Raw genomic sequence first — 24,910 nt, 5'->3', positions numbered from 1 at the left:
TGGATAGACGGTAAAGATAGTCAGGAAAGACGGAGAATGTTTGGGAATCAAAACAAGGGTGTGGTGGGTAAATTAATGGAAATGTTCCAGATAGATAAAGTACATCCACTCTAGTATCAGGACAAACGGAAAATAATAAGGTCTTTTCTGTCTGATAATTTGCTCCCAACTACTGGATCAACATTTTGCTCACGTCTGGATCTTGTGAAACGTTAATTCAATACATGCAATAAACACTGGGAGCAAATAAGTAGTGTGTGTGTGTGTGTGCAGGTGGTGGATGTACTGCAGCGCTCGCCTTAAACTCGGCGTGGTTGGTGAGGCGGGGCAGGGTGAGCAGCAGACACAGTTGGCTGTAGTCGTCTTTAGTGGAGCAGAACTCCTCCACGGCATGGAGACACTTCACCGCCTCCTGCATGGTGAACTCCAACTGAAACAACACACCACAATGCATTAGGTCTTGGTCTTGTGTGGTTATGTCCATTTGTGTCTGTTTTGTGTTCTTCTGTCTGTCCAGTATTTTTTGTTTTTTATGTAGTGTCACATTATGCTGTTGTAACGCTTCAATTTCCCCTCGGGGATTAATAAAGTATATCTCATCTGATCTCATTAGCATATAGCCGTAACCAGCTGTGTGTGTGTGTGTGTGTGTGTGTGAGAGAGAGAGAAAGATAGGCGTGTCATGAAGGAGAGATGTGGACTCACATGCTGAGGCTCGTCCTCTGCCGACATGGCGTTGTTCACGAACAGAGCTTCCAGAAACTTCTGCTTTAGGACAATGTATCGGAACCTGAATACCACGGCAAGGACACAGATACAGTTAATATGAACCTGAACACCACGCCAAGGACACAGATACAGTTAATATGAACCTGAACACCACGCCAAGGACACAGATACAGTTAATATGAACCTGAACACCACGCCAAGGACACAGATACAGTTAATATGAACCTGAACACCACGCCAAGGACACAGATACAGTTAATATGAACCTGAACACCACGCCAAGGACACAGATACAGTTAATATGAACCTGAACACCACGCCAAGGACACAGATACAGTTAATATGAACCTGAACACCACGCCAAGGACACAGATACAGTTAATATGAACCTGAACACCACGCCAAGGACACAGATACAGTTAATATGAACCTGAACACCACGCCAAGGACACAGATACAGTTAATATGCACATACCAGCACTGGACTAGACAGAGTGGACAATTATTATGGTCTATTTATTAGATTGTATTAGAACGCTGGTAGCATTTGTGTTGTTGCCTTGATTATGTACTGTATACTACAGCATATAAGTTATATCTGTGTCCACCTCATCAAGTCTTAACAACTTAAATGTCTTAAGCCGTAGTTGGTCGTAAATTGAATAGCAAACAAATGTTGATCTAGAAGATGGGCCTTTTTTTTGCTATTTTGTTTTACAAGAAAGAAAGAAAAGGAAATTGCCCAATGTAGGGACAGCAGGTGGTTAATGTGCAGATAAAATGATGCATGCAATTCGAGTGATTCACTCACCGTTTTCCGTCAAACTTGTCCATGCACTCTAGTGGCTGAATGAACTGCAAGACCTCGTCCCACTGGCCATCCAGCACCAGTTGTCTGAAAACACAGTACAGTACATGACGTCATTGGAACTCATTGGAATCCCTGCATTCTTCCTCTACAAATTGTCCAGACGGACCTAAATTCTTGCAACTGCAGTGAAGCCAAAGCAAATAACACCGAATGGACCCACCAGAGGTCCATTGGACCCTTACGGGTCTGTGTACAAATGGACCCTTACTTAAATCCACAACTGCAGATTTTTTAAAGTGTCGATTGGTGTCCCATATTTTTTGGGCTAGCCCTTCTTATGCCCAGCTTTGTGTGTGTGTGTGTACCCTAGCGATGATTTGATTGGTTGAGCATTCCATAGCGATGATTTGATTGGTTGAGCATTCCATAGCGATGATTTGATTGGTTGAGCATTCCACAGCGATGATTTGATTGGCTGAGCAATGTACGTATTGTGGATAAAATCACACCCGTGTGAAGTGAGGGGCGCTCTTATCATCTTACATTTCAACATCGAGGAGGTAATTCGGTATACCTTGGAGCAGCTATAAATGTTACTTTATTCAATGGTCATCCAATCCATGATTAGGTGATGTAATGATGTAAAATAAACAATGTTAAAACAAACTAAACAAACATTAATTTCTCGTCATTGTCAATGGCGTTTTTAAAACAAACATTGACCTAAAGACAAACATTAAACCTCTATATAGGAGGGCGCCCCTTTTTAATCAAATGGCGGTTCGTGGCCTCATGCATATCAAACTTGAAATAAAAACCATAGGTTGAAAATCACTGTTATTTAAGTGTTTAAGCCCTGCAGAAAAAGACCATGCCGCACTGTGGACAGATAACAGACACGAAACAGAAGCCGCAACGGTTTGTATAAATGCTTTCCTTCTCATTCCAGAGGAATTCCACAGGTCTGTCCAGAAAGACACGCTTCTGGCTGACATTCAGCGGAGCACTCAGATCTAATGTGCAGGCGGTTCTGTCTGTGTAACACTATCAGCAAATCTGTCGAATGTCCCGGAATATGTCAAACACACAGGATGCTGCTGCCCGAGGCTGCTGCCCGTATCGTATAGTGAGACTGAAGATCAGAAAACAACAGCTTTGTAATCTAGATGGTGTACACGGAGAAATCTGCAGTGTTTATTTCACTCTGAAAGGATCCACGTTTTACGCTAACAGAATGAAATCAACATTCCGGATTTGACTGTGTATGTTGCGGCGGCTTGGCTGCTGCTGTTATTGTATTGGTTTCATGTTGAGCAAATAGCATGCTAATTAGGGTTGGGATTCTTTAGGATTTCAACGAGTCCGGTTCCTTAACGAGTCCTTCTTTCACGATTCCTATAACTATAATTGCCGCTGATTGCCATGGCACCAGCTAATCAGCTAACCAGCTAATCCTTTTCAAATAAAAACTAAATAAACACTCAATCAATCAATCAATCAATCAATCAATCAAACAGATGGAGGGGATATCTCCACACTGGCCTGGGAATGCCTCGGGATCCCCCAGGAGGAAGTTGTTAATGTTGCTCTGGAAAGGGGAAGACTGGAAATCTCTTTTGGAACCGTTACCCCCGCGACCCGATTCCGGATAAGCGGATGGATGGATAAATGCATGAATCAATCAATCAACTTAAATGTTGTGACGGTGACAGGCTCAGCCCTATACTATAGCGACCTGAGGAAGAGCATGTCGTCGGAGTAGAGTCCGTTGATGACGCCGCTCTCCTTCTCCAGCGCCAGCATGCTGATGTGCAACTTCCTGGAGTTCAGGAAGTCCAGCACCACCTTGATGATCTCCACCTCCTTCACGTTGATGGTCTCTTCCGCTGTCATGGCGACGACGGGCTACCAGAGGGAGGAGGGAGGGGCAAACACAAAACAAAGTGAAACAAACAGCCCATCGTCGGGGGAACAGCATGAAGGACAAGTCCAACGCTGGTGGAATTATAACCCCACACACACACAGACGGAGTCACAAGAAGTTTAGTCAACTTCCTGCAGGCTGCTGTGGTGGAAATAACACAGTGGCACTTTGTGTTGTACATACTATACATTTCAGGTGTATATGCTTATATGTTGAGCAGGTTCCATACACATAGATCCATGTAGCAAATGCCCATAATAGTAGGCCTAATAACAACAATAATATTGGCCCGCAGTAGCTCAGGGATAGAGTACTAGGGGTAGAGGGGCCTGCTGTGGTTCCCAGTTCGATCCCGGGCTCCCCCAGAATTAGCGTCAAAGTGTCCTTGAGCAAGACTCTGAACCCCTAATGGCTCCCGATGTGCAGGTTGGTGCCTTGCATGGTTTCCTCCGCAATCAGTGTATGAATGTGTGTGAGAATGGGTGAATGTAATGCACAATCTATACCTAAAGCGCTTTGGATAAAAGCGCTATATATATTTACCATTTACCAAGTGATAACATACAATTACAATTCCTTCATTTTAAGTTGATTTCTTTCATCTTTAATCTTTAAATTGTCTCTTCAAAGGAAAGGCAATTAATATACCAGCCTTAACTTTCAGTTAATCTGTTGTAATCCACAGACGGCGCACACGCCAGACAAGCACTTTCACTCATGAATGAACCAGAGGTAATTTATTGTGTGTGCTTTCACTGTACAGTACTGTAAATAAATCAACAACCAAGTCAGACACACACACACACACACACACACAGGAATGTGCCTCGATCATCACCAGAGCACAGTGCAGGGGTCAGCAGCACTTCAATTTTGGAGATAATCCAATCACATGCTAAACAACAGTGATTATACAATATCATGTGTTTTAATCATGCAGGCAGGGATGATGACACAGCCAAGCTGTCAAACCAACTGATGCCACACATTTGCTGCAGCTCCCAAGCCTCCCATGGCCAGGGAGGGAGAGAGGGTTTACAACTATAGTTAATAACTGTAACTAACTATAGTGTGTATCACATTGTAACAGAGTAATATACATTCACTCTCTGTGCACTAAACGTTACAACAACTGTGGTTGCTATGGTTTGTTGACAGAAAACAGCCACCCTCATGAATCATGATACGAAAGAGCAGCCATCATCCTGCTGCTGTTGCTGCTGATCTAGCAGTATGGTGATGGGGGAGTTCAATAACAAGTTAACGACACCTTCTTAAACCGGTCAACTCATCAATACTATAACCTTGATCACACACACACCCTCCCATTAGACAGAAACACCGCAGCCTTTGCTGCTACTGAAGCTATAGCTAGCGATGGCACTGTAACTGCTGTGGTCTGTGTGAGTGTACACAAGCATAAGGAGCTTATAGTACTGTTGTAATGTAGCTACTTGTTAGCTTTGCCATATGATACAGATGAGGCTAGATATAGCGTCTGGATTAACCCAACGCAGAGCGGGCGGCTATTAGGCAGAGATCACGCCGAGCCAGCCAATTTGACAGATTGTTTGTTTATGCAGAAGAGCAGACAGTGACAGGCCGAGAAAGAGAATATATCACCCATCTCTCTCTCTCTCTCTCTCTCTCTCCAGTCCAGATCCGCTATAGTGTTTGGTGGACGGACGGACGGGCGGGGTGCTCTAGCTGCTTTCCCACGCACCGTCCGTGCGCCACATTTATTTTTACAACAACACAACACTTCTGATGATGTGATGAACTGAACACTCACCTGATCTTAAAAACACATGGGCTGCGGATGAGGTCCAGGAGTGGTGGTTGTGGTTGTGTGTAAGGAACACACACTGTCACTTTGCAATGTATTCCTCCCTTGGTTTGTAGAATGTAGACAGCCTGGCTGTGTGTGACTGTGCTCCCCCAGTCTCTGTGTGTGTGTGTGTGTGTGTGTGTGTGTGCTGTGCTGTCTCCTCCTTGTTCTGCCTCCCACAGTCTACTGCACTGTGCTATACCCTCCCAGCACCAGTCCCCGGCTGACTGTCAAAACTGTGAGTCACGATATTAAATTTGAATTTAACGACTAATTGTCAGAATTTGACACTCAAATAATTGTGTGTCATTTCGCTTTGCCTTTTAGGCTTCGTAATTGATAATTGCACATAGGATATAGGGCACATTATGCTAAATAACTTAAATAGGCCTACACAAAGACATTATTGACATTTAATATACCCTAACCCTGGAAACAATTATGCAAAAATAATTGCGATTATGTCAAATAATAGTGATTTACGATAAGTGTGACAAGAGCTATAGTTAAAATGACTGCCTACATCACTCTGGAAAGTGGTTGTCAATCTGTGGGCCGGGAGCCGGACCGCCAGGGAGGGTGGGGTCCCCAGTTCACAGCTGTGGCAATTTAATGGCTTAAAGGTATATTCAGTGATTTCACTCAAAAAACCTTAGGTTTCGTTTTTGGCTGTGGGACCCAGCCTTTCGTCCAATCAGGATAGAGAGTCAAAAACGAAACCTAAGGTTTTTTGACCCCCAGGGGTTAACTGGGGACAGGGAGGACCTCCTTATATGGTCAGCACACTCTATAGTAGGGAGGATTATCACAACAAAACAAAAAAATAAGTGATATTTGAATTAAGTGAAATCACTGAATATACCTTTAACTGGTCAAATTGTCAAATAATATAAGAAAGAAAAAGGGGTTCACAAGCTGACCTCCATATTAGTAGTTTAAATAAGCTGTAATTATTACACATGAATCAATCAGTAATTATAATTATATTTATTATTCAGAAATGGGTCACATTTACTTTCTTATGTTTCTTATGTTTTTGGTCCTATATTGTATAATCAAGTAAAATGTTGAATGCAGAACTGTTATTTAAAAATGAAAGATATCCGTAGTACCAAAAACCAGTTCTATTGCCTAGGACTAGGTTATAGCTGTCATTAACATTCATCATCCAAGCCAGAATTCACAGTGATGATGACGATAATAATGTTGTTATGGCCATAATGATGTTATGGCCTGTGCTTTAGCCTGGGAATAGCAGTAAAGGTTGCAATTCAAATAGAATAGAATAAAATATGTATACATTATTAACTTTTGTCTCCAGGATATTTAGGATAGGCTTTTAAGTACCCCTCATTACCATTAGAACAGTGGTTCCCCAAATGTTAAACCACTGTTAATTTAACTCAAAGTTACAGACCCATAAGGGTCCATTTGGTTCCTATCATTTAGCAGAGATCCCCTGGACCTGCCTCAAGTACCCTATAGGGGTCTCCGGACCCCACTTTGAGAACCAATGACCTAGAAGAGATTCATGACCGACGCCACATTACTGTTGATAGTTGGCATTTTAATAGAGATCAAAGCAATAAAAAAAACATAACATAAATACAGTACATGAACAACTGAGCATTTTAGTGAATTGAAAGACAAATTCAGAATACAAAATAAAATAAGTCTTCTCATAATAGACTATGCTGCATTGGACAACTCCGTCCTGTTTAATACTGGCTACACACAATTGCTCTCAACACGACGTCTCCTTTTGCTGCTCGGACATAAAACCCTCCATATATGAAATGTGAAAAATACTTTCATATGACAAAATATATCTGTACAGTGTGAAAACACTGAAAAGTAAAACTATGATTTCATTTGCGGGGTTTAAAAAAAAATCAATCATAAAAAAAGGATTAAAAGTATAAACTCATTATGACAGCCCTGGAAACATGGCTGCGTATATCTTCATGTACGCCGTTCGCTCAAAGCTATAATGGGTTGGTGGCAGTGGTGGAAAGTATAACTAAGTACATGTACTCATGTGCTTAAGTACAAACTTTACTGGAGTATTTCCATTGTTCTATATTTTTACTCATCTCAGAGGCAACTTGTACTTTTTACTCCAATAGAAAATAGCAACCAGCAGGTTGCTTTTTTAATTTTAGACATACTTATGATAACCTGTGAAACAGGACATTTTGTAGTATATTTTGATGCCAATACTTTTGTACTTTTACTCAAGTACATTTGTATTACCGCCCGGACTTTGTATTTCTGCATTGCGGTACTGATACGTTGTACTAAATGTGAGTACTTTTTCCACCACTGGTTGGGGGGGTGGGGGGGCTATGAAGTGCTATCATAGGTTAGTTTAGACCTTGTATTTACAATTGTTGTGGGCTACTTTAAGCGTAACTGGAATCTATCATTCAAGACAATATCCATAGTAAAGTGACATGTTAATACACTGGTTCACAACCTTTTCTTTTTACTTTCACAGACCCCCAGTATGATATGCATTAGGCCACAGACCCCCATTTGATAAAACATTTTATCTCTGCATGGGAACCCAATCTATACAAACTCCTCAGCGTTCATTTAACTCTGAGAGGGTCTCTCGGCGTTACAGACCCATAAGAGTCTATTTGGTTCTTTAACTATCAAATCCTTTTAGCTTGGGAGTCGGGACCACCTGGAACCCTCTTCAGGAAGGACACCCATTGGGGTGGGACCCCCTGGAACCCTCTTCAGGAAGGACACCCATTGGGGTGGGACCCCCTGGAATCCACTTCAGGAAGGACACCCATTGGGGTGGGACCACCTGGAACCCTCTTCAGGAAGGACACCCATTGGGGTGGGACCACCTGGAATCCACTTCAGGAAGGACACCCATTGGGGTGGGACCACCTGGAATCCACTTCAGGACACCTGGGAGTCCCCGGAGCTAGCCCACATTGAGAACCACTGTGTTAATAAACGTGTAATTACCAAATGTGACGTCAACAGTGACTATTAAGACTGACTGCACAGACTGATGGCACGGGGTGTGAGTTGATCTCCTATTCTACAGACCCATCAATGACACTGTTTGTTGAGTGATCGCACGTCTTGCATCTGTAAGTACGATTAAAAACGCCCCCCACATTATTACAATAAATGTACAGTATGAAGAATAGATTCATAATAAACAAAAAAGCTGACGCAATAGCAATTATATACAAACTAAATTAACTTAAAGACAATAAAGTATGTTTCTTTCCATAAAATGTCTTTCAAGCATTTCATCTTTCTTTTTTTTAAGACCTCCAAAGCAATTATATCAAAATGAAAATAAATTAAAAAGAGTCAGTTGCAGGTGCTCTCCAGGAAGGTAGATGAGTGATGATGATCATCGTCGTATAACACTTACTGAAGTGGTGATTGATATCTGAGGCATTGTCCTCGCTCTCTTGGCACTTCACTATTCACACACATTATTACACAAAGACCAACCGCTCCAATCAGTGACTCGGGCCCCTTTTACACGAGAACGGTTTCCATAGAATACGGCAAAATAATCGTTTGCGAGGGTCCGTTTAGACGACAGCTGCGTTTTCGGGGGTTAGAAACGTGAAAGCTCCTTCCACAGTGGAAATCTTTGAAAACGCTTCCCTCCGCCTGGCGTCTCAATGTAAACGGACAACACGATGAATCCGCAAAACGTGTGACATCAATGTGGCTTACGTCGCCGAGCCGCTGCATTGGTGGATGTACACCATGATGTAAACAAACAGCCTTGTGACAGGAAATAGAACTGGTTCTTCTTGCCTGGTCTATCTGGCAGTGTGTCACCGACACCTAGCCACGTGGCATGCACACTACAGCTGTTGCGTCTCCGTGTAAACACCGATTGAAAAGTGAGAACGCAACGGGACTTTGCCGTTTTCTCTGTGGAGACCGTTGGCGTGTAAAAGTGGCCTCAAAGGGGAAGGTTAGGAGGCACATGCCTGGCCGATCAAGCTGTCATTCAGAAATTGACTGCCTCGAATTGACTCCTCCCGTCACTTATTTTTCTTCTTCTTCTCCTTCACCCAGCTGATGGCTTCACAGATGGTCATGTGGAGCACAAGGTAGCAGGGGAAGTGTGTGGGGGGGCAGTTAAGGGTTAAAAGTGTCTTGCTCGGAGACACATGGACACACACTTCAGGGGCCGGGGCAGAGCCAGTGACCTATACCATACCACTCTCTGCCCCTCAGCTACCGCTGTCCCAGAAATGTTAGGGACAGCCTTATTTATCTCCTGCATCACGCGGCAGGCAGACTTCTCAACAGGCTTTCAAACGCGCACTTCGCTTCGATATGAAACGGAACGACGCATAAGGCCACACACAAGCAACATGGCAAAACCAATCTCTTACGAGGAGTGACATTCAGTGCTTCAGTGGTCCATCTAGGTAAGGCATTAGCCCGTATCTGCTTTCATTCATTTATCATTTTGACATTTGTTTTGGCACACAAGAAGATGGACGCGAGCTGACAAACGCACGCACGCACGCACAAACACACACACAGCCTCACACACGTACACAGTACACACGTGCTCCATTTAAATAGCCCCTTGGTCTCACTGTCACACAGTCCTGTAGCATAGCAGCAATGTCCCCAAGGCCCTTTAGTTGTCATTGTCATTAATGTTCTACATTCCAGTTGTACGTTTTGTCAGCAGGGTCAGGTGTCCCTTTAATAAAAAGAAGGAAAAAAAACAAAGAAAATAAAAAGTAAAAAAATCAATATCCACAAATTCCTCCGTGTCGGTTCCGGACGAGGGCGGGGTGGTCACGTCCGTCACCCGACAGGAGCCTCTGGAACGTGACACTACTTTGGCGGCGGCTTCTTGGGCGCGGTCCCCGGCTTCTTGGTCTGCCACAGGTGGCTGGCGATGGTGATGGCGTCCACGCTGGCGGACATGGTTTTGGCCGGGATGATGCTGAACTGCTTCCTGTCCGAGTTGTACTTGTAGAGGCCCTCCACCATCTTGGGCGTGATGCTCTTGGGCCCGATGCCCGCCAGCTTGGCGATGTCCTCCGTCTCGGGGCAGTACGCGTACACCGAGCGGAACTGGCAGCCGGCGTCGCGGAACAACACCAGGAAGTTGTTGGCCTCCGACTTCTCCATTTCCTAGCGGTAAAGAGTGTGGGGGGAAAGGTTGGCGGGAAGGTCAAGGTGGGTGTGGTTTTGGTAAATCAGCCAAACATAATTCAACATATTCATGTTGTTGTAAACATGCACTGACATAAGCATGCACGCGCACACAAACACGCACGCACATGCACGCACACACGCATGTATGCACACACAAAACGTACATCCAGTATTTTGTTCTTCTGCCCTTCGTTGACCTTTCCAGCCAGGCAGCAGTGCGCTAGAGCATTCTGGATGATGTGCTTGTTAGACTTTGCACTCGGCTCCTTGTATAGTTTAGGCCCTGAAGAATGAAGAATGCACAAAGGGTTTGCAGTCAGACACAGCGGGAATACATGAGACAGGCAGAATCATTTTGTGACACTGACATATCCTAACGTCAAAGAATGTCTGAGCTGGAGAATTTGGTGTTGCATTGCAACAAAAAATATATAACATAATTGTGCCATATTTTACATCCACTGTCCTTAAAGCGTTTTGTTACGATTGCGCGGATTTCCACGACAAACCATTTCCTTCCCATTGCACAACGACGGCCACGTACAGTAGGCCGTCAATGTTAGGTGTGTCCATAAACTGATTTTATTTTACACTTCATCGTACATTGCTCATCGTTTGCAAATGTTTGAAAATGTTTTAACATTTTAGAGTGACATTTTGACAGTCGTGCCCAGTTAGTTACCTGTGTGTTGGAGGGGGTGGAGTTACCTGTGTACTCGTGTTGAAGGGGGTGGAGTTAGGAGGGGGTGGAGTTACCTGTGTATTTGTGTTGGAGAGGGTGGAGTAATGCTGCATTCACATGGGATCAGGCAAGCGGTACACGGCAAACCGGAAGTCATTTTAGTGGACGGGAGGACGGTAAACGGAACAGGAGGTACTGCTGTTTGCCGTCTACCGCTTGCCTGATTTCATGTGAATGCATCATTACCTGTGTATTTGTGTTGGAGGGGGTGGAGTTACCTGTGTATTCCGTGTTGGAGGGGGTGGAGTTACCTGTGTCTTTGTGTTGGAGGGGGTGGAGTTAGGAGGGGGTGGAGTTATCTGTGTATTCCATGTTGGAGGGGGTGGAGTTAGGAGGGGGGGTGTAGTAAGGAGGGGGTGGAGTTACCTGTGTATTCCGTGTTGGAGGGGGTGGAGTTACCTGTGTATTCCGTGTTGGAGGGGGTGGAGTTACCTGTGTATTCCGTGTTGGAGGGGGGGGAGTTAGGAGGGGGTGGAGTAAGGAGGGGGTGGAGTTACCTGTGTATTCCGTGTTGGAGGGGGGGGGGGGTTAGGAGGGGGTGGAGTAAGGAGGGGGTTGAGTTACCTGTGTATTCCGTGTTGGAGGGGGTGGAGTTACCTGTGTATTCCGTGTTGGAGGGGGGGGGGGGGTTAGGAGGGGGTGGAGTAAGGAGGGGGTGGAGTTACCTGTGTATTCCGTGTTGGAGGGGGGGGGGGGTTAGGAGGGGGTGGAGTAAGGAGGGGGTGGAGTTACCTGTGTATTCCGTGTTGGAGGGGGGGGGGGGTTAGGAGGGGGTGGAGTAAGGAGGGGGTGGAGTTACCTGTGTATTCCGTGTTGGAGGGGGGGGGGGGTAGGAGGGGGTGGAGTAAGGAGGGGGTTGAGTTACCTGTGTATTCCGTGTTGGAGGGGGGGGGGGTTAGGAGGGGGTGGAGTAAGGAGGGGGTGGAGTTACCTGTGTATTCCGTGTTGGAGGGGGGGTAGTTAGGAGGGGGTGGAGTTACCTGTGTATTCCGTGTTGGAGGGGGTGGAGTAAGGAGGGGGTGGAGTTACCTGTGTATTCCGTGTTGGAGGGGGGGGAGTAAGGAGGGGGTGGAGTTACCTGTGTATTCCGTGTTGGAGGGGGGGGAGTAAGGAGGGGGTGGAGTTACCTGTGTATTCCGTGTTGGAGGGGGTGGAGTAAGGAGGGGGTGGAGTTACCTGTGTATTCCGTGTTGGAGGGGGGGGAGTAAGGAGGGGGTGGAGTTACCTGTGTATTCTGTGTTGGAGGGGGGGGAGTTAGGAGGGGGTGGAGTTACCTGTGTATTCCGTGTTGGAGGGGGTGGGGTTACCTGTGTATTCCGTGTTGGAGGGGGTGGAGTTACCTGTGTATTCCGTGTTGGAGGGGGTGGAGTTACCTGTGTATTCCGTGTTGGAGGGGGTGGAGTTACCTGTGTATTCCGTGTTGGAGGGGGTGGATGAAGTAGTGGACTCGTTCTCCCAGTCCTTCTCTCCGTTCCGACTGCCAGCCGACGGGCATGAGGAGAAGCCTTCTGCTGAATCTGGCCTGTGCACACACACACACACACACACACACACACACACACACACACACAACCCAACAAAACAAAAACAAAAAAAACAACACGCACAAAAGAATAACATTAAACACGAGAGACACACACAGCATAGAATAGAGGACCCCGGTGCATGCAGGACGTAAAGACAGTTTACGGCACACACATGCACACACATGCACATACAGAAGAAGAAAAAAAAGGTCAGTGGCACAATTCTCCCAACCCCTGCATGTCCTCTCGCATCACGTCACGGCACACATCTCTGTGACTGAGCAGCGACAAGCAGGGACGCAATTATCAGCCAAGCAAAGCAGACTCCCCAGAACTATGTCACCATTATGCCCATGGAGAGAGGCAAGCTGTAGCAGCTACTAGCTAGTACTATTAACTATAGAGAGCCAAGCTGTAGTACTAGTCTAGAGGCAAACGAAAAGCACAGCAACTACTGTAAGCAGAGGGAGTATAGCATAGAGTAGCTACTAGCTAGCACAGAGAACCTAGCACAGAGCCGTGTGAGAGTATATCGTTGCCGTCGGGCGGAAGCCTCTTATCTCCATATACCAAGTTTTTGTGTTTTTTTTCTTTCCCCGGAAATTACTTGATCATTACTTGATCACACTACAGCACACAAAAGTGTCAAAAGTGCTTTTGCTACTTCTGAATGTGAATCCTGAGAAGTAACAGTTTTGGACACATGAGGTTTCCATCCGACAGACACAACGCTATTAAAAGTGCACAATACAGAAGGTTCCAGCTCAAGGGAGCTGGGGCAGAAAGCTGTTAGAGGTTTATAATACAGAAGGTTCCAGAAGGGAGCTAGGGCAGAAAGCATAAAGAACACACCAAGCCAGGGAGAACTTCAATGCCGAAGCCTCAAATAGACTGAATTCATTATTAACCACTTAAATACTACCTCAATACTTAGTAAACTTGACCTGAGTTGGCTCTTTCTTTTTTTTGGTCCACTCTTTTCCCCCTCTACACACCAAATCAATTTGCAAAACATAACATCAAAAAATAAAGAGCCAATATACAAGCTTAAAACACGTCGGCTCTTGTACGTACTGTAGATCTTATTGTCTTTTTTTGGGGGGGGGGGGTGAATGTTACCCAGAATAGAGATGCTAGGGTTCAAGTTCTTTACGTAATCTGTCAAATTACAACTTTTGTCGCCACATAGCTGTGACGCAACCATCACAATATGTGTTTTTCTTTTTAATCCCATATTGGTCTGCCTCAAGGAAATAGATTGGTAAATGAATCAAAGTTCTTTTGCATGAGAGTAAATATACAGTACTGCATATATTTACAATAAGCGTAATGAGACCATTACGTATCCGCTGTGTTCTACGTTTTGTGTCCTCACTGTACTAACCTGACCTTTCGCTCTTTGGGAGGGCTTAGGAAAAACGAGATATGACCAGAGGCTACTTTAGTGCCTCTGTGGGTGACATGCAGAATGGAGGAAAGGAACCAGACAGACAGAGAGACAGGAGTCAAACAGGAGCGATGCATAGTAGTACAGTATGAGCCTGACAGGGATAGAAAGTTTTAATTTCAAAACAAGTACAATTAACCTTAAACAGTTCTGCTTCAGACCTCCCAAAACAAACTGATAGCGATGCAACCACTTCTCGCCCTTTAAGCCCATGACCCACCTAATTCCAACACACTCCGCTAGTTTGGGATGGCTCAGGGTAGGAGACAGGGTTAGGTGTAGTTTGGGATGGCTCAGGGTAGGAGACAGGGTTAGGTGTAGTTTGGGATGGCTCAGGGTAGGAGACAGGGTTAGGTGTAGTTTGGGATGGCTCAGGGTAGGAGACAGGGTTAGGTGTAGTTTGGGATGGCTCAGGGTAGGAGACAGGGTTAGGTGTAGTTTGGGATGACTCAGGGTAGGAGACAGGGTTAGGTGTAGTTTGGGATGACTCAGGGTAGAAGACAAGACAGGGTTAAGCAAATATCACAGTAGAACAAATACCACCCCCACCAGAATGTGGAATGCGTTCACTGCTTTTATTAGCCAACGGCGAGGTGGGTGAAGGAGGACATTTAAGACTAATTCATTCATATACCCTGGCCTGTAGTAAGATGGAGTCACTTGCCGAAAAGGACCGATCAGTTTGTAGATCAGTTATTTTCAGGAAGCGACCCTGCTGTGCTATGGAGTATAGCAGCTTTAGCATTGAGTCAGTGTGAGAGAGAGTGTATACCTGGGAGGCCTCCTGTTGTCTGGATGGTTGCTGTCATTGTCAGCAAGGTTGAGGGAGGCCAAGGACACACTGGAGACTGAGAACCCTCTGGGACGCACCCCTGCACCAAAACATAACATAAACAGAGCAGAAGACATTGATCACACAGCTGTATGATATGCAGTGTGCGTGTGTGTGCATGTGTGAGTGTGCGCACGTGTGTCACTGACGCCTAGCCAATGGAGCCAGGTGGAGTGTGGGCTCCCGCTGCCAACCATTGGCTACTGCTAAGCAGCCAGGCAGGCTGTCTTTTTGCTCATATTTCAGAAATTATTATTATTATGATGTACAGTATAGCCTTGTAATGTTGAAATGATTGTAATCCATGGCATGGCAGGGCATTTTCAAGTACTCATTACAAACAAACAGTAGTGTCTCAGTCTCGTCAACTTTTGCATCGTTGCACAATGTGATGTGGATGGAATATATCATTTTGTGAAGCAATAGTTTAACTGCTACTTGGAGTTACAAAACAAATGGTGAATTATGAACAGAACTATGGTCAAGAAATTGTGTGAAGACACCAGACTTAATATTTTGAGGGCAAAAATAAGAATGCATTACATAAAGAAAAGGCTTTGTACGTACGTACGTACGTACGTACGCGTGCTCCAGGTACCGTTGACAAAATTAGGTGCCCAAGTTAGGTGTGTGTGTGTGTGTGCGTGTACGTGTACGTGTACGTGTACGTGTGCGTGCGTGTGCGTGTCTTACCTGTCGCTCGGACAGGGGGCTTGGGAGACTCCATGACGTCCCTGTGGATGGATTTGGGGCGTGGCTTCTTCTTGAGGCTCCCGGGGCGGGGCTTGATGACGTCGTCCATGTCCTCCATCAGCTTGAGCTGCTTCCTCCTCAGATACTCGTTCTTGATGTAGTCTCTCCTCGCCTTCTCCTCGTCCTTCTTCTGCTGCTCCTCCTCTGCTTTCAACCTAGACGGAGAAGGCTCAGGGTTATTCTTGATGTAGTCTCTCCTCGCCTTCTCCTCGTCCTTCTCCTGCTGCTCCTCCTCTGCTTTCAACCTATAGACGGAGAAGACTCAGGGTTATTCTTGATGTAGTCTCTCCTCGCCTTCTCCTCGTCCTTCTTCTGCTGCTCCTCCTCTGCCTTCAACCTAGACGGAGAAGGCTCAAGGTTGTCTAAATTACAATTTATTATCCCAAGGACACATTCAGGAAGATGCTCTATTTCAGAGTAACAACTGGGAGATCGGAGTAAATGGCATGAACTCTAGTCATCCAACGACAGTGAAAATGGTCACATATTTAAGTCGAATAAGAGAATAATAAAGTGCTATAAAAAAAACGAAATAATCGAAATAACATAGACCTATAGTACTTAACATTTTGTGCTCAAGCTAACAGTATGGGTGTACCTAAATAACATGTGGGAACAAGTAATCAACATGAATATGCAATAATAAAACTAGTAATAAAAATAAAAATAAATAGTAAATAAAAGAAGCAGCAAGCTGGGGCTGTTTTGTTGTCACACTTTCCCAAATCTAGCGAGGGTGTAAGATGTGTATTTTAGTTTAGTTGTCGAGCAAAACCTGTGCGAGAGGGAGGATGACTGATTTAAGCAATCACACCTGGCCTGAGTCAAATTAGAACTGGACTCAGAGCTGGGTGTGGCTGCGCACCTGTTGTGCATCATGGACTTGATCAAGGCACAACAGGAGAAAACAGTCATCTCCACAAACACTCGGGAGATAGCCGGACAGTGGAGAGCTATCGCCTCTCCTGTGTAAAATGATATTATTGTGTCCTTGCCCTGGGTAGTGACTAGTTGGTCACAACCTGTTTAAAGGGTCATGCAACGAGGTGCAAATTAGCCATCAGACACAGACAGACAGACAGCTGAAGGAACACAGACAGACAGACAGACCGTGCGGCCTCCTTCTTGGTCTCTTGCTCAGCCTCCTGCTGCTGCCTCTTCTCCTGACTCTCCTTCTCTCTCCTCAGCCTCTTCTCCAGCAGAGCTGCTCTCTTGGCCGCCAGCTCCTTCTCTCCCTTCCCGTCGTCCTGGAGGGAGGAGAGCAAACGCACAGGTCCACACATAGGTCAGACATTCCACAATGTTTAATGTGTCTTATCGCCGTAGTGCAGTGGTTTTCAAGCCTTTTCATATCGAGGTCCATTATTTATTCGGCATTTGAGCCACGAACCACCATTTGATGAGTTTTATGGCCTTTTCATACTCCAGTTTTAGGTGATAAGTTGACTACCGAAAACTACAACATGACGTCACGCCGTGGTGATAAGCGACTCACCGCTCACCCAAACACATCTCTGTTTTTACTAACCAGTGGTCACCTCATCAACTAAAACTGGAGTATGAATAGGCCTTTAGCCAAAACTTGGAATATTTTGTTGTCCACAATTCCATGCTATATTGATGTGGTACCATAGGAGATAACAGGCAAACATTGGTAAAAATGTCAATATATATATTCTGTATAATTCTGTATAATTCTTGTAAATTAAGTAATGTACATACCGTAGTTGTTTAACAATAATTCAACTTTAACAAATTATATGATCGGACGATATTGGCCTTCACTGATATTGTTATAGCCTGGCGTATAATTATTTGTCTTATATGGCGATATATAAATATATTTTTTACAGGACATAATGCCCAAAAGATGGCAAAGTGTTTAACGATATTTGAGAGATATAAGTAAGCAAAAGAACAGACAAATAGATATCGGATATGATTGGGCTCAACAAGAATAAGATTCATGTCCAAATTAGGCTGAGACCTAACGCGTACATACTGTAGCAGCATTATGTGAACCATTTCAGCAGAAAATACTCATTTTATAGCAATTTGTTAGGAATGCAGAACCTATTCAGTTCACATGTAGGTTTAGAGTGGGACTCTAATGCCTGATTGGACTTGGTCGCAAAATGAGCAGATCTGCTATCTTCGTTGTGCGTCACTGGGTCACAACTGCATCACACTACCGTAAATACGGTAATTGCGCCAACACAGCTCTGACAGGCCCATTACTGAATTCACTTAATGAAAAGTGATGCTGAGCTTAGTAACATTCTGCCCAAGAATAGGTCATCTCATCCGTTGTTGGCCTGCCATGGATACACGCACACACACACACTGATGCTAGTATCTACTGTACTGTATGATCAGCTCATGCTTCAGTAGACGCAGTGCTGCACGTTATCATGTGTGCCAAGCATGCACAGTAAGATCAGCCTTCTGTTGCTGCAACCCTGCTGGCTACAGACCCATGCATGTAAGCTACATCGACTGTATTATTAATGAGCACTTAATTGTTATCGAATTTGCAATTGTGTGTTAATTTGGTCCAATTTGGGATATCTCATCAGCCTGAGTTAACGGCATGAAAATACCATCTGGCAGACTGGAGACTAGTATGGATCAAAGGCTGTATAGAGAGGGGAAATAATGAAATATGGCAATACAGCAAGTACAGTAGCTCACAGGGGACTGATACAGCACAAAATCTGCAAGTTAGGCATGTATCTGACAATGATCTATTGCAGGAAAGTCGTGCATGCAGTGCGTTTGACATTAAAGTCAAATCTTAGAGTAATGTATGTCATGCACTCCGCAACCACCTTGGGCTGAAACACAGCCATGCACACATCTACGTTGGCAATGCATGTCACGCTATCCACAACCACTAGTCTAAACTAAGTACTGCACCCTGTCAATCAACACGACAGAGATGATCAACCAAAAATATTCATACATAAGATATTACATGACATGTATAAAATAAGCCAGCGTAGATGTGTGCATGGCTGTGTTTTAGCCCAAGTTGGTTGTGGATAGCGTGACATACATTGCCAACGTAGATGTGTGCATTGGTCAGGCCAGTCATTAGTCCGACATCGACAACCTATCTCTAACCCTAACCTAAACATAACCGCAAGCACGGGAGCAGCACAGTTCGAGCGGTAGTCTGACCAATGTTTCCGCATGTCGGTCTGTTGGCCGGGTCTAATCTTAGTACGCATCCCGATTGACAAAGGACAGTGAGTGAGGCAGGTAAGTGAGGGCAGACTGGAGGAATGGCCAGTAACAGAGGTAATGTTGCCATTATAAGCATTATGTAGCTAGAGCGGCCCTGATGGCCCTGTTCTCTAGTTCTGACTAATGTACCTTGAAGAAGAAGCCGCAGCACATCTTCTGGTCGTCTGCGCCGGTTTCTCCGTCTCCTGCCGCAGACAGCGGCACCTCCACCAGGTCCTTCCTGCCCTGGTGGTCTAAACGGGCGCCGTCCGCCTGCGTCGCCCGACCGTCGCCGCCGCGGACCCCCTGACCGTCGGACACGGGCTGACGTAGCACCTCTGATGACCTCTTCTGCTGCTCCGCCTCTCTCCTCTCCTCCGTCGACTCCTGCCCGTCACCTTTGGTTGGTTCTTTGTCACTGGCGGCGACGGCCGGGGGAGAGGCGGTACTCTTCCCCGCTGGCCTTATCTCGTCCTTCTCCTTTCCTTGGCCGTCCTTGGCCTGTTGGTTCTGGTTCTGGCTCGACCCGGGCCTAGGGATGTTACGATCGTGAAACCTTAGTTGATGATTCATTGTCATACAATGATTGTGATGAATTCAACATTACTGTCATTTCCATCCAGGTGTTTTTGAGGGGCGCTAGCCCCTCTAACGTCTGGCTTTCAGACATGGCGTCATGAGGCAGCCAAGTCTATGGACTTTTAGTGTTCAACTTATTCATGATCCCCAAGAATCAGCAAGCCCCCAAAAATCAACATGCCCCGTGTGATGTCATGTGGCAGACATGTCTATGGACTTTTTATGTTTGCTTTAAGCATGCCCCCCTGTGACATACAAAAGCCAACAAAGGCACCCCTCACTTCACACAAGTGTGATTTTTATACAGTTGAATGGCATTGGTTATGCTAAATAATATGTGATTTTTATACAGATGAATGGCATTGGTTATGCTAAATAATATGTGATTTTTATACAGATGAATGGCATTGGTTATGCTAAATAATATGTGATTTTTATACAGATGAATGCCATTGGTTATGCAAGAAAATGCAATCAGGCGATTCTGTAGGAGTCGTGACAGGCCTTACCCGGAGTACTCGTCATGGCCCAGGTAGGCGAAGGAGCAGGTCTGGTTCTGGCTGGGGGAGAAGCGCCTCAGCCTGGGCAGGCTGTCCACCGAGGTGGGGGTGTTGAGCATCCGGCTGAAGGGGGTGACCTTCAGGTCGTTTGGTCTTGGGGTCCGCGGCGTCCTGGCGTGGAAGGAGGCCGGCCGCCGCTTGATGCCGCCGGGGGAGCGGTGGGGAGCGCGGGGCGAGCCGGAGGACGAGAGGATGGGAGACAGCGAGCCCACGGAGCCTCGACCCGAGCCCCGGCCTGCTACGCTGCTGCTGCGCAGCTCTCTGAGCTGCCTGTAGGGGGAGACAAAGAACCATGGGCGTTCCATAAGCACCGGTTCATGAATTACAATGTAGGCATTTCGCAGATGCGCTTTATCCAGAGCGACTTACAGTACGCAATGTAAACACATACATCAAATGTAGAGAGACATTGTAGTGTCTCAGTAATCTAGGATCAGAGTTACACCAAGAACCTATAGCATCAGCCGAAAGTTAACAATATAATATAAAATAAACAATACATCTGTACATTTAATTTATAGAGACTGTAGGATGCCAGTTAAGCACATTAACCTAGCATCTCCCTGAATAACGGGTCAATTGCTATGGGCTGAGGTGGAGTGTGAAGAGGTGAGTCTTCAGATTACGGTGGAAAAATGGGAGTGAATTCTAACGGCAATGGGGCGTTTGTTCCAGTTTTGGGAGCCAGTAGGGAGAAGAGTCTGGTACGTGTGGATAATTTAACTGTGTGGTGAGGTGAGGGAGCGGGGGGGAGGTATGACCCAGGACGGTATAGTATACCTGTGTGGTGAGGGAGCGGGGGGAGGTATGACCCAGGACTGTAGCTACCTGTGTGGTGAGGGAGCGGGGGGAGGTATGACCCAGGACTGTAGCTACCTGTGTGGTGAGGGAGCGGGGGGAGGTATGACCCAGGACTGCTGCTGCTGATCCACTCTCATGGACATGATCTTCTCCTGCTGCTGGGCCAGCCTCTGCATCTCCGTCTGCAGGAAGCCCAGCGACGTGTTCAGCCTCTCTATGGAGCGCGTGTACTCTGTGAGGTCCACCTCGCCGCACGGAGTCACACCTGGACACGACCCGCATCACGTTGATTAGTGTCCGACAGTGATTCCGAAACTTTTCAGGGCCGAGACCCAAAAGAGAGATTAGACTTTTGCCCGGGACCCAAACTAGCAAAGTTGCAGGCTTGTAGATCGGCTATTTTCATTACTTACTTGTTTGTTTTAAAATGTATACAATTATTTGTTTGCGTTTGCCTTCGCGTTCCTAATTCCTATGTACTGTATTAGTACCTGTAGTACCACTGCGTACAAGCACCTCCATTTTAGAAACGCCACGCTGGAGGATAGGGAAATACAAACATATCTATTCAGTTGCGTTCTCTATTGTATATTCCTGTACAGGTCACCCACCTCCACCGTCCTCACAGGGGGATTTGGGCGCTGCGCCGTCTGGCTTGCACCTCTCTGCCCGCGCCAGGCTGCCCCCCTCGCTGCTGCCCTCTATGGCGGGGGAGGGGGAGGAGGGCTCCTGTGCTGCCCCCTGCTGGCTGGGGCTGCTGATGGGCGGAGTCACACCTTTCCTCCTCACCACGTTGAGGAAGGCCGTTCTGCCCATCTTCTGCCGGTGGCGAGTGAAGGCTGCTTCCACCTGGCAGGCAAAGAGATGGGGGGGGGGGGGGGGGGGGTAAAGAGATGAGTGAAGGCTGCTTCCACCTGGCAGGCAAAGAGATGAGGGGGTAAAGAGATGAGTGAAGGCTGCTTCCACCTGGCAGGCAAAGAGATGATTGGGTAAAGAGATGAGTGAAGGCTGCTTCCACCTGGCAGGCAAAGAGATGGGGGGGTAAAGAGATGAGTGAAGGCTGCTTCCACCTGGCAGGCAAAGAGATGGGGGGGTAAAGAGATGAGTGAAGGCTGCTTCCACCTGGCAGGCAAAGATATGGGGTTTGGGCAGGCAAAGAGATGGCATTCATATCCTCAGCTGTAATACTACTAAACTATATTCCGTCCATCTAGGGCTGCAACTAGTGATTATTGTCTTTGTGATGATAAAGTAAAAAAGTAAAAGTAAAAATTCTCATAGATTTTTTTAGAACCAAGTAACCAACTAATCGATTAGTCTGATTAAGCTCCAGTTTGTGCTTAGTTGTGCATCGGTCTCGTGCACAAATACCACAAATGGCGCAACTACAATCTCACAACATGTCGCACTCCCTTCATGACGCAAGTGGACCTGTTATTTTAACTTTTCTATTATCAAATAAATTGGACGAACTGTTGCAGCCCTGTATCCATCCATCCATCCTTTTACTCATCCCTCCCTCCTTGCCTTCTTCTTCTGGGCTTCGATGGCCCGTCGCTTCTCCTCCAGCTTCATCTTCAGGTGGACCATCTCAGAGGCCAGCAGGTGGGAGGGGTCTCTGGGGGAGGGCGTGGCCGGAGAAGGAGACGTGATTGGCAGTGGAGGACCAGAGACCTGGAGAGAGGGCAGGTTGGGTGTCAGGATCTTAAAATGGAATGTTGTGGCTTCAATGTGTACTGTATGTCAGACTACATTAGTCATCTACAGCACTGGTTCTCAAAATAATGATAATTTGAACTAAAGAAAGAAAGAAGTTGAGGCATGACATGACAAGGCTTGACTCAGTCTCTCTAGGTCGTCCTCAGACCCTCCAATAGCCGAACAAAAAAATGTAGATGTAGATGTTTGCCTCTTTCTCATTATTATTTGACAATAGTATAATATTTTGATTACCTTTGATGCAATAAGGGTTCTTACATTGTCACTGGGGACCCACTGGGGGTATGATTTTGGGGACCCCGACCGACAGGGACATTTTTGAGCGGTGCCTAACCACTCCAATGAACAGCTATGTATGTCTGTTTGAGTACGGACAGCTGCAATACCGCTGGGTGACCTAAAGTGGCACTGTTGAGCAGCATGGCCGTGTATATGTCCCTATGTATGTATTTTATTTTAGCCAGCACACACACACACACACACACACACACACACACACACACACGTTGGTGTGATTCTTTTTTGTGCACCTTTTGAAACAAATGAATAGCGACAACAGGACACGACACATGATGAGTGGGCTACCAACCTCGGGCGACATGGCTCTGTTGTGGAGGTGGTGGTGTGTGTACGGCATGTTGAGTTCGGAGCTCTCCGGCGTGGTTCCTCCGCTGCTGCTCCGCCCCTCCAGCTTCCGGAACTTCTGCTCGGCGAAGCTGGTCATGCGCACCAGGGCACTCGCCCTCCCCCCGGAGCCGCCGCAGGACGAGGCAGGGCTGGCCGACTGTGAGCGTGGCAGCGTGGGCACGGAGCCTAGGGGGGCACCTAGGGCTGTCACCGGAGGGACATTTTAGACTGTGAGCGTGGCAGCGTGGGCACGGAGCCTAGGGGGGCACCTAGGGCTGTCACCGGAGGGACATTTTAGACTGTGAGCGTGGCAGCGTGGGCACGGAGCCTAGGGGGGCACCTAGGGCTGTCACCGGAGGGACATTTTAGACTGTGAGCGTGGCAGCGTGGGCACGGAGCCTAGGGGGGCACCTAGGGCTGTCACCGGAGGGACATTTTAGACTGTGAGCGTGGCAGCGTGGGCACGGAGCCTAGGGGGGCACCTAGGGCTGTCACCGGAGGGACATTTTAGACTGTGAGCGTGGCAGCGTGGGCACGGAGCCTAGGGGGGCACCTAGGGCTGTCACCGGAGGGACATTTTAGACTGTGAGCGTGGCAGCGTGGGCACGGAGCCTAGGGGGGCACCTAGGGCTGTCACCGGAGGGACATTTTAGTTGGCGAATGACGATGACTGTCATACGAAAAGTTGCGATTAACCCCATTATAATCTCTTGAGAACAGAGTCCAAGCTGCGCTACTGAATCTGTCGGCAGGGGCATTGAGAGAACCAAACGGGCCAACAGAGGGTGCTGTTTCTTTTAGCTTGTAGATCTGCTACTTCAAGATATACATTTGAGTCAGCTGAGCGAGCATTTGTGGGCACAAAATGTGCGCCAGTTCAGGTCGGCAAGTCATGGACCGTGACGTGCGCAGAGTATGTGGATGTGCCGTTTACGCCTGTGCTGTGCCTGTGCTGTGCCTGTGTTCTGATGTCACTCACTTTACCTCTGCGTTTTCAACCCAGCTTTTTCAGCTTCCGTTTCTGAAATCCGCCATTACCAACTCTGTCCCCGTACTAAAGTCTATTTCTCTTCAGAAGCGTTAATATTGTAACCTCGACACAGCATAACATCAGAAATGATCCCAGAACGTACGCGTTCTGTTCAATCACCGTGGATGCAGCGTATAGATTCTAAGAAAAGAGGGTTTTAAAACGGCATTGAAACATGAAGTGGACGGTTGTGCGTCCTTCTTTCGATTGGCTATGGCTGATCACATGACACACGCGTCGATGCAGTGCAAGGTATGTTGGGTTTTATTAAAGTGTCCTACATCATAAGATGCCCAGCCCGCACGGGCTTACAAGACACTCACAAAAGTGTACATACATGATGATACATATACACAAAATACATAGACAGTTACTTATGGATACATCGTTCTCCAACGTAACTTAATTCGTTTTAGTTTTTGAGTGGTGCTTAACCGCTGCAATGACTGATCGCTTATGTATGTCTGTATGTATGTATGTCTGCCTGTCTGTACGAACAGCTGCAATACTACTGGCAGCCACTGCAGCCAGTGGAGTTTAAACTTTGGGTTATAAAATGGCATTTCAAAATGAATTCAGCTACAGATGATCCACAAACA

General features: G+C 46.5%; 2 protein-coding genes across 4 annotated transcripts in view; both read right to left on the bottom strand.

Moving 5' to 3' along the window:
* Positions 1 to 5,396, bottom strand: part of wdr47a (WD repeat domain 47a) — a 39,699-nt gene extending 34,303 nt beyond the window's left edge. The window contains exons 1-5 of the mRNA XM_083781582.1: positions 5,257 to 5,396; positions 3,276 to 3,445; positions 1,541 to 1,624; positions 706 to 790; positions 299 to 430 (exon numbers count right to left, since the gene is read on the bottom strand). Coding sequence (XP_083637708.1) covers positions 299 to 430; positions 706 to 790; positions 1,541 to 1,624; positions 3,276 to 3,433 — 459 coding nt within the window. The 5' untranslated portion in view covers positions 3,434 to 3,445; positions 5,257 to 5,396. The remainder of the gene's footprint in view (positions 1 to 298; positions 431 to 705; positions 791 to 1,540; positions 1,625 to 3,275; positions 3,446 to 5,256) is intronic.
* A 1,442-nt stretch (positions 5,397 to 6,838) lies between these two features.
* Positions 6,839 to 24,910, bottom strand: part of camsap2b (calmodulin regulated spectrin-associated protein family, member 2b) — an 82,263-nt gene continuing 64,191 nt past the window's right edge. For all 3 annotated transcript variants that reach the window (XM_083781579.1, XM_083781580.1, XM_083781581.1), the window contains exons 14-25: positions 23,244 to 23,485; positions 22,463 to 22,609; positions 21,547 to 21,784; positions 21,011 to 21,200; positions 20,084 to 20,404; positions 19,146 to 19,527; positions 16,881 to 17,017; positions 15,711 to 15,925; positions 14,958 to 15,057; positions 12,619 to 12,734; positions 10,635 to 10,753; positions 6,839 to 10,446 (exon numbers count right to left, since the gene is read on the bottom strand). In XM_083781579.1, the coding sequence (XP_083637705.1) occupies positions 10,144 to 10,446; positions 10,635 to 10,753; positions 12,619 to 12,734; positions 14,958 to 15,057; positions 15,711 to 15,925; positions 16,881 to 17,017; positions 19,146 to 19,527; positions 20,084 to 20,404; positions 21,011 to 21,200; positions 21,547 to 21,784; positions 22,463 to 22,609; positions 23,244 to 23,485 (2,510 nt within the window). In that variant the 3' untranslated portion in view covers positions 6,839 to 10,143. The remainder of the gene's footprint in view (positions 10,447 to 10,634; positions 10,754 to 12,618; positions 12,735 to 14,957; positions 15,058 to 15,710; positions 15,926 to 16,880; positions 17,018 to 19,145; positions 19,528 to 20,083; positions 20,405 to 21,010; positions 21,201 to 21,546; positions 21,785 to 22,462; positions 22,610 to 23,243; positions 23,486 to 24,910) is intronic.

The sequence above is a fragment of the Protomyctophum parallelum genome (genome assembly GCF_964188405.1).
Source record: "Protomyctophum parallelum genome assembly, chromosome: 14".
NCBI lineage: Eukaryota > Metazoa > Chordata > Actinopteri > Myctophiformes > Myctophidae > Protomyctophum > Protomyctophum parallelum.
The sequence above is the reverse complement of the archived record's forward strand: the minus strand, read 5'-3'. Positions and strand labels throughout refer to the sequence as shown.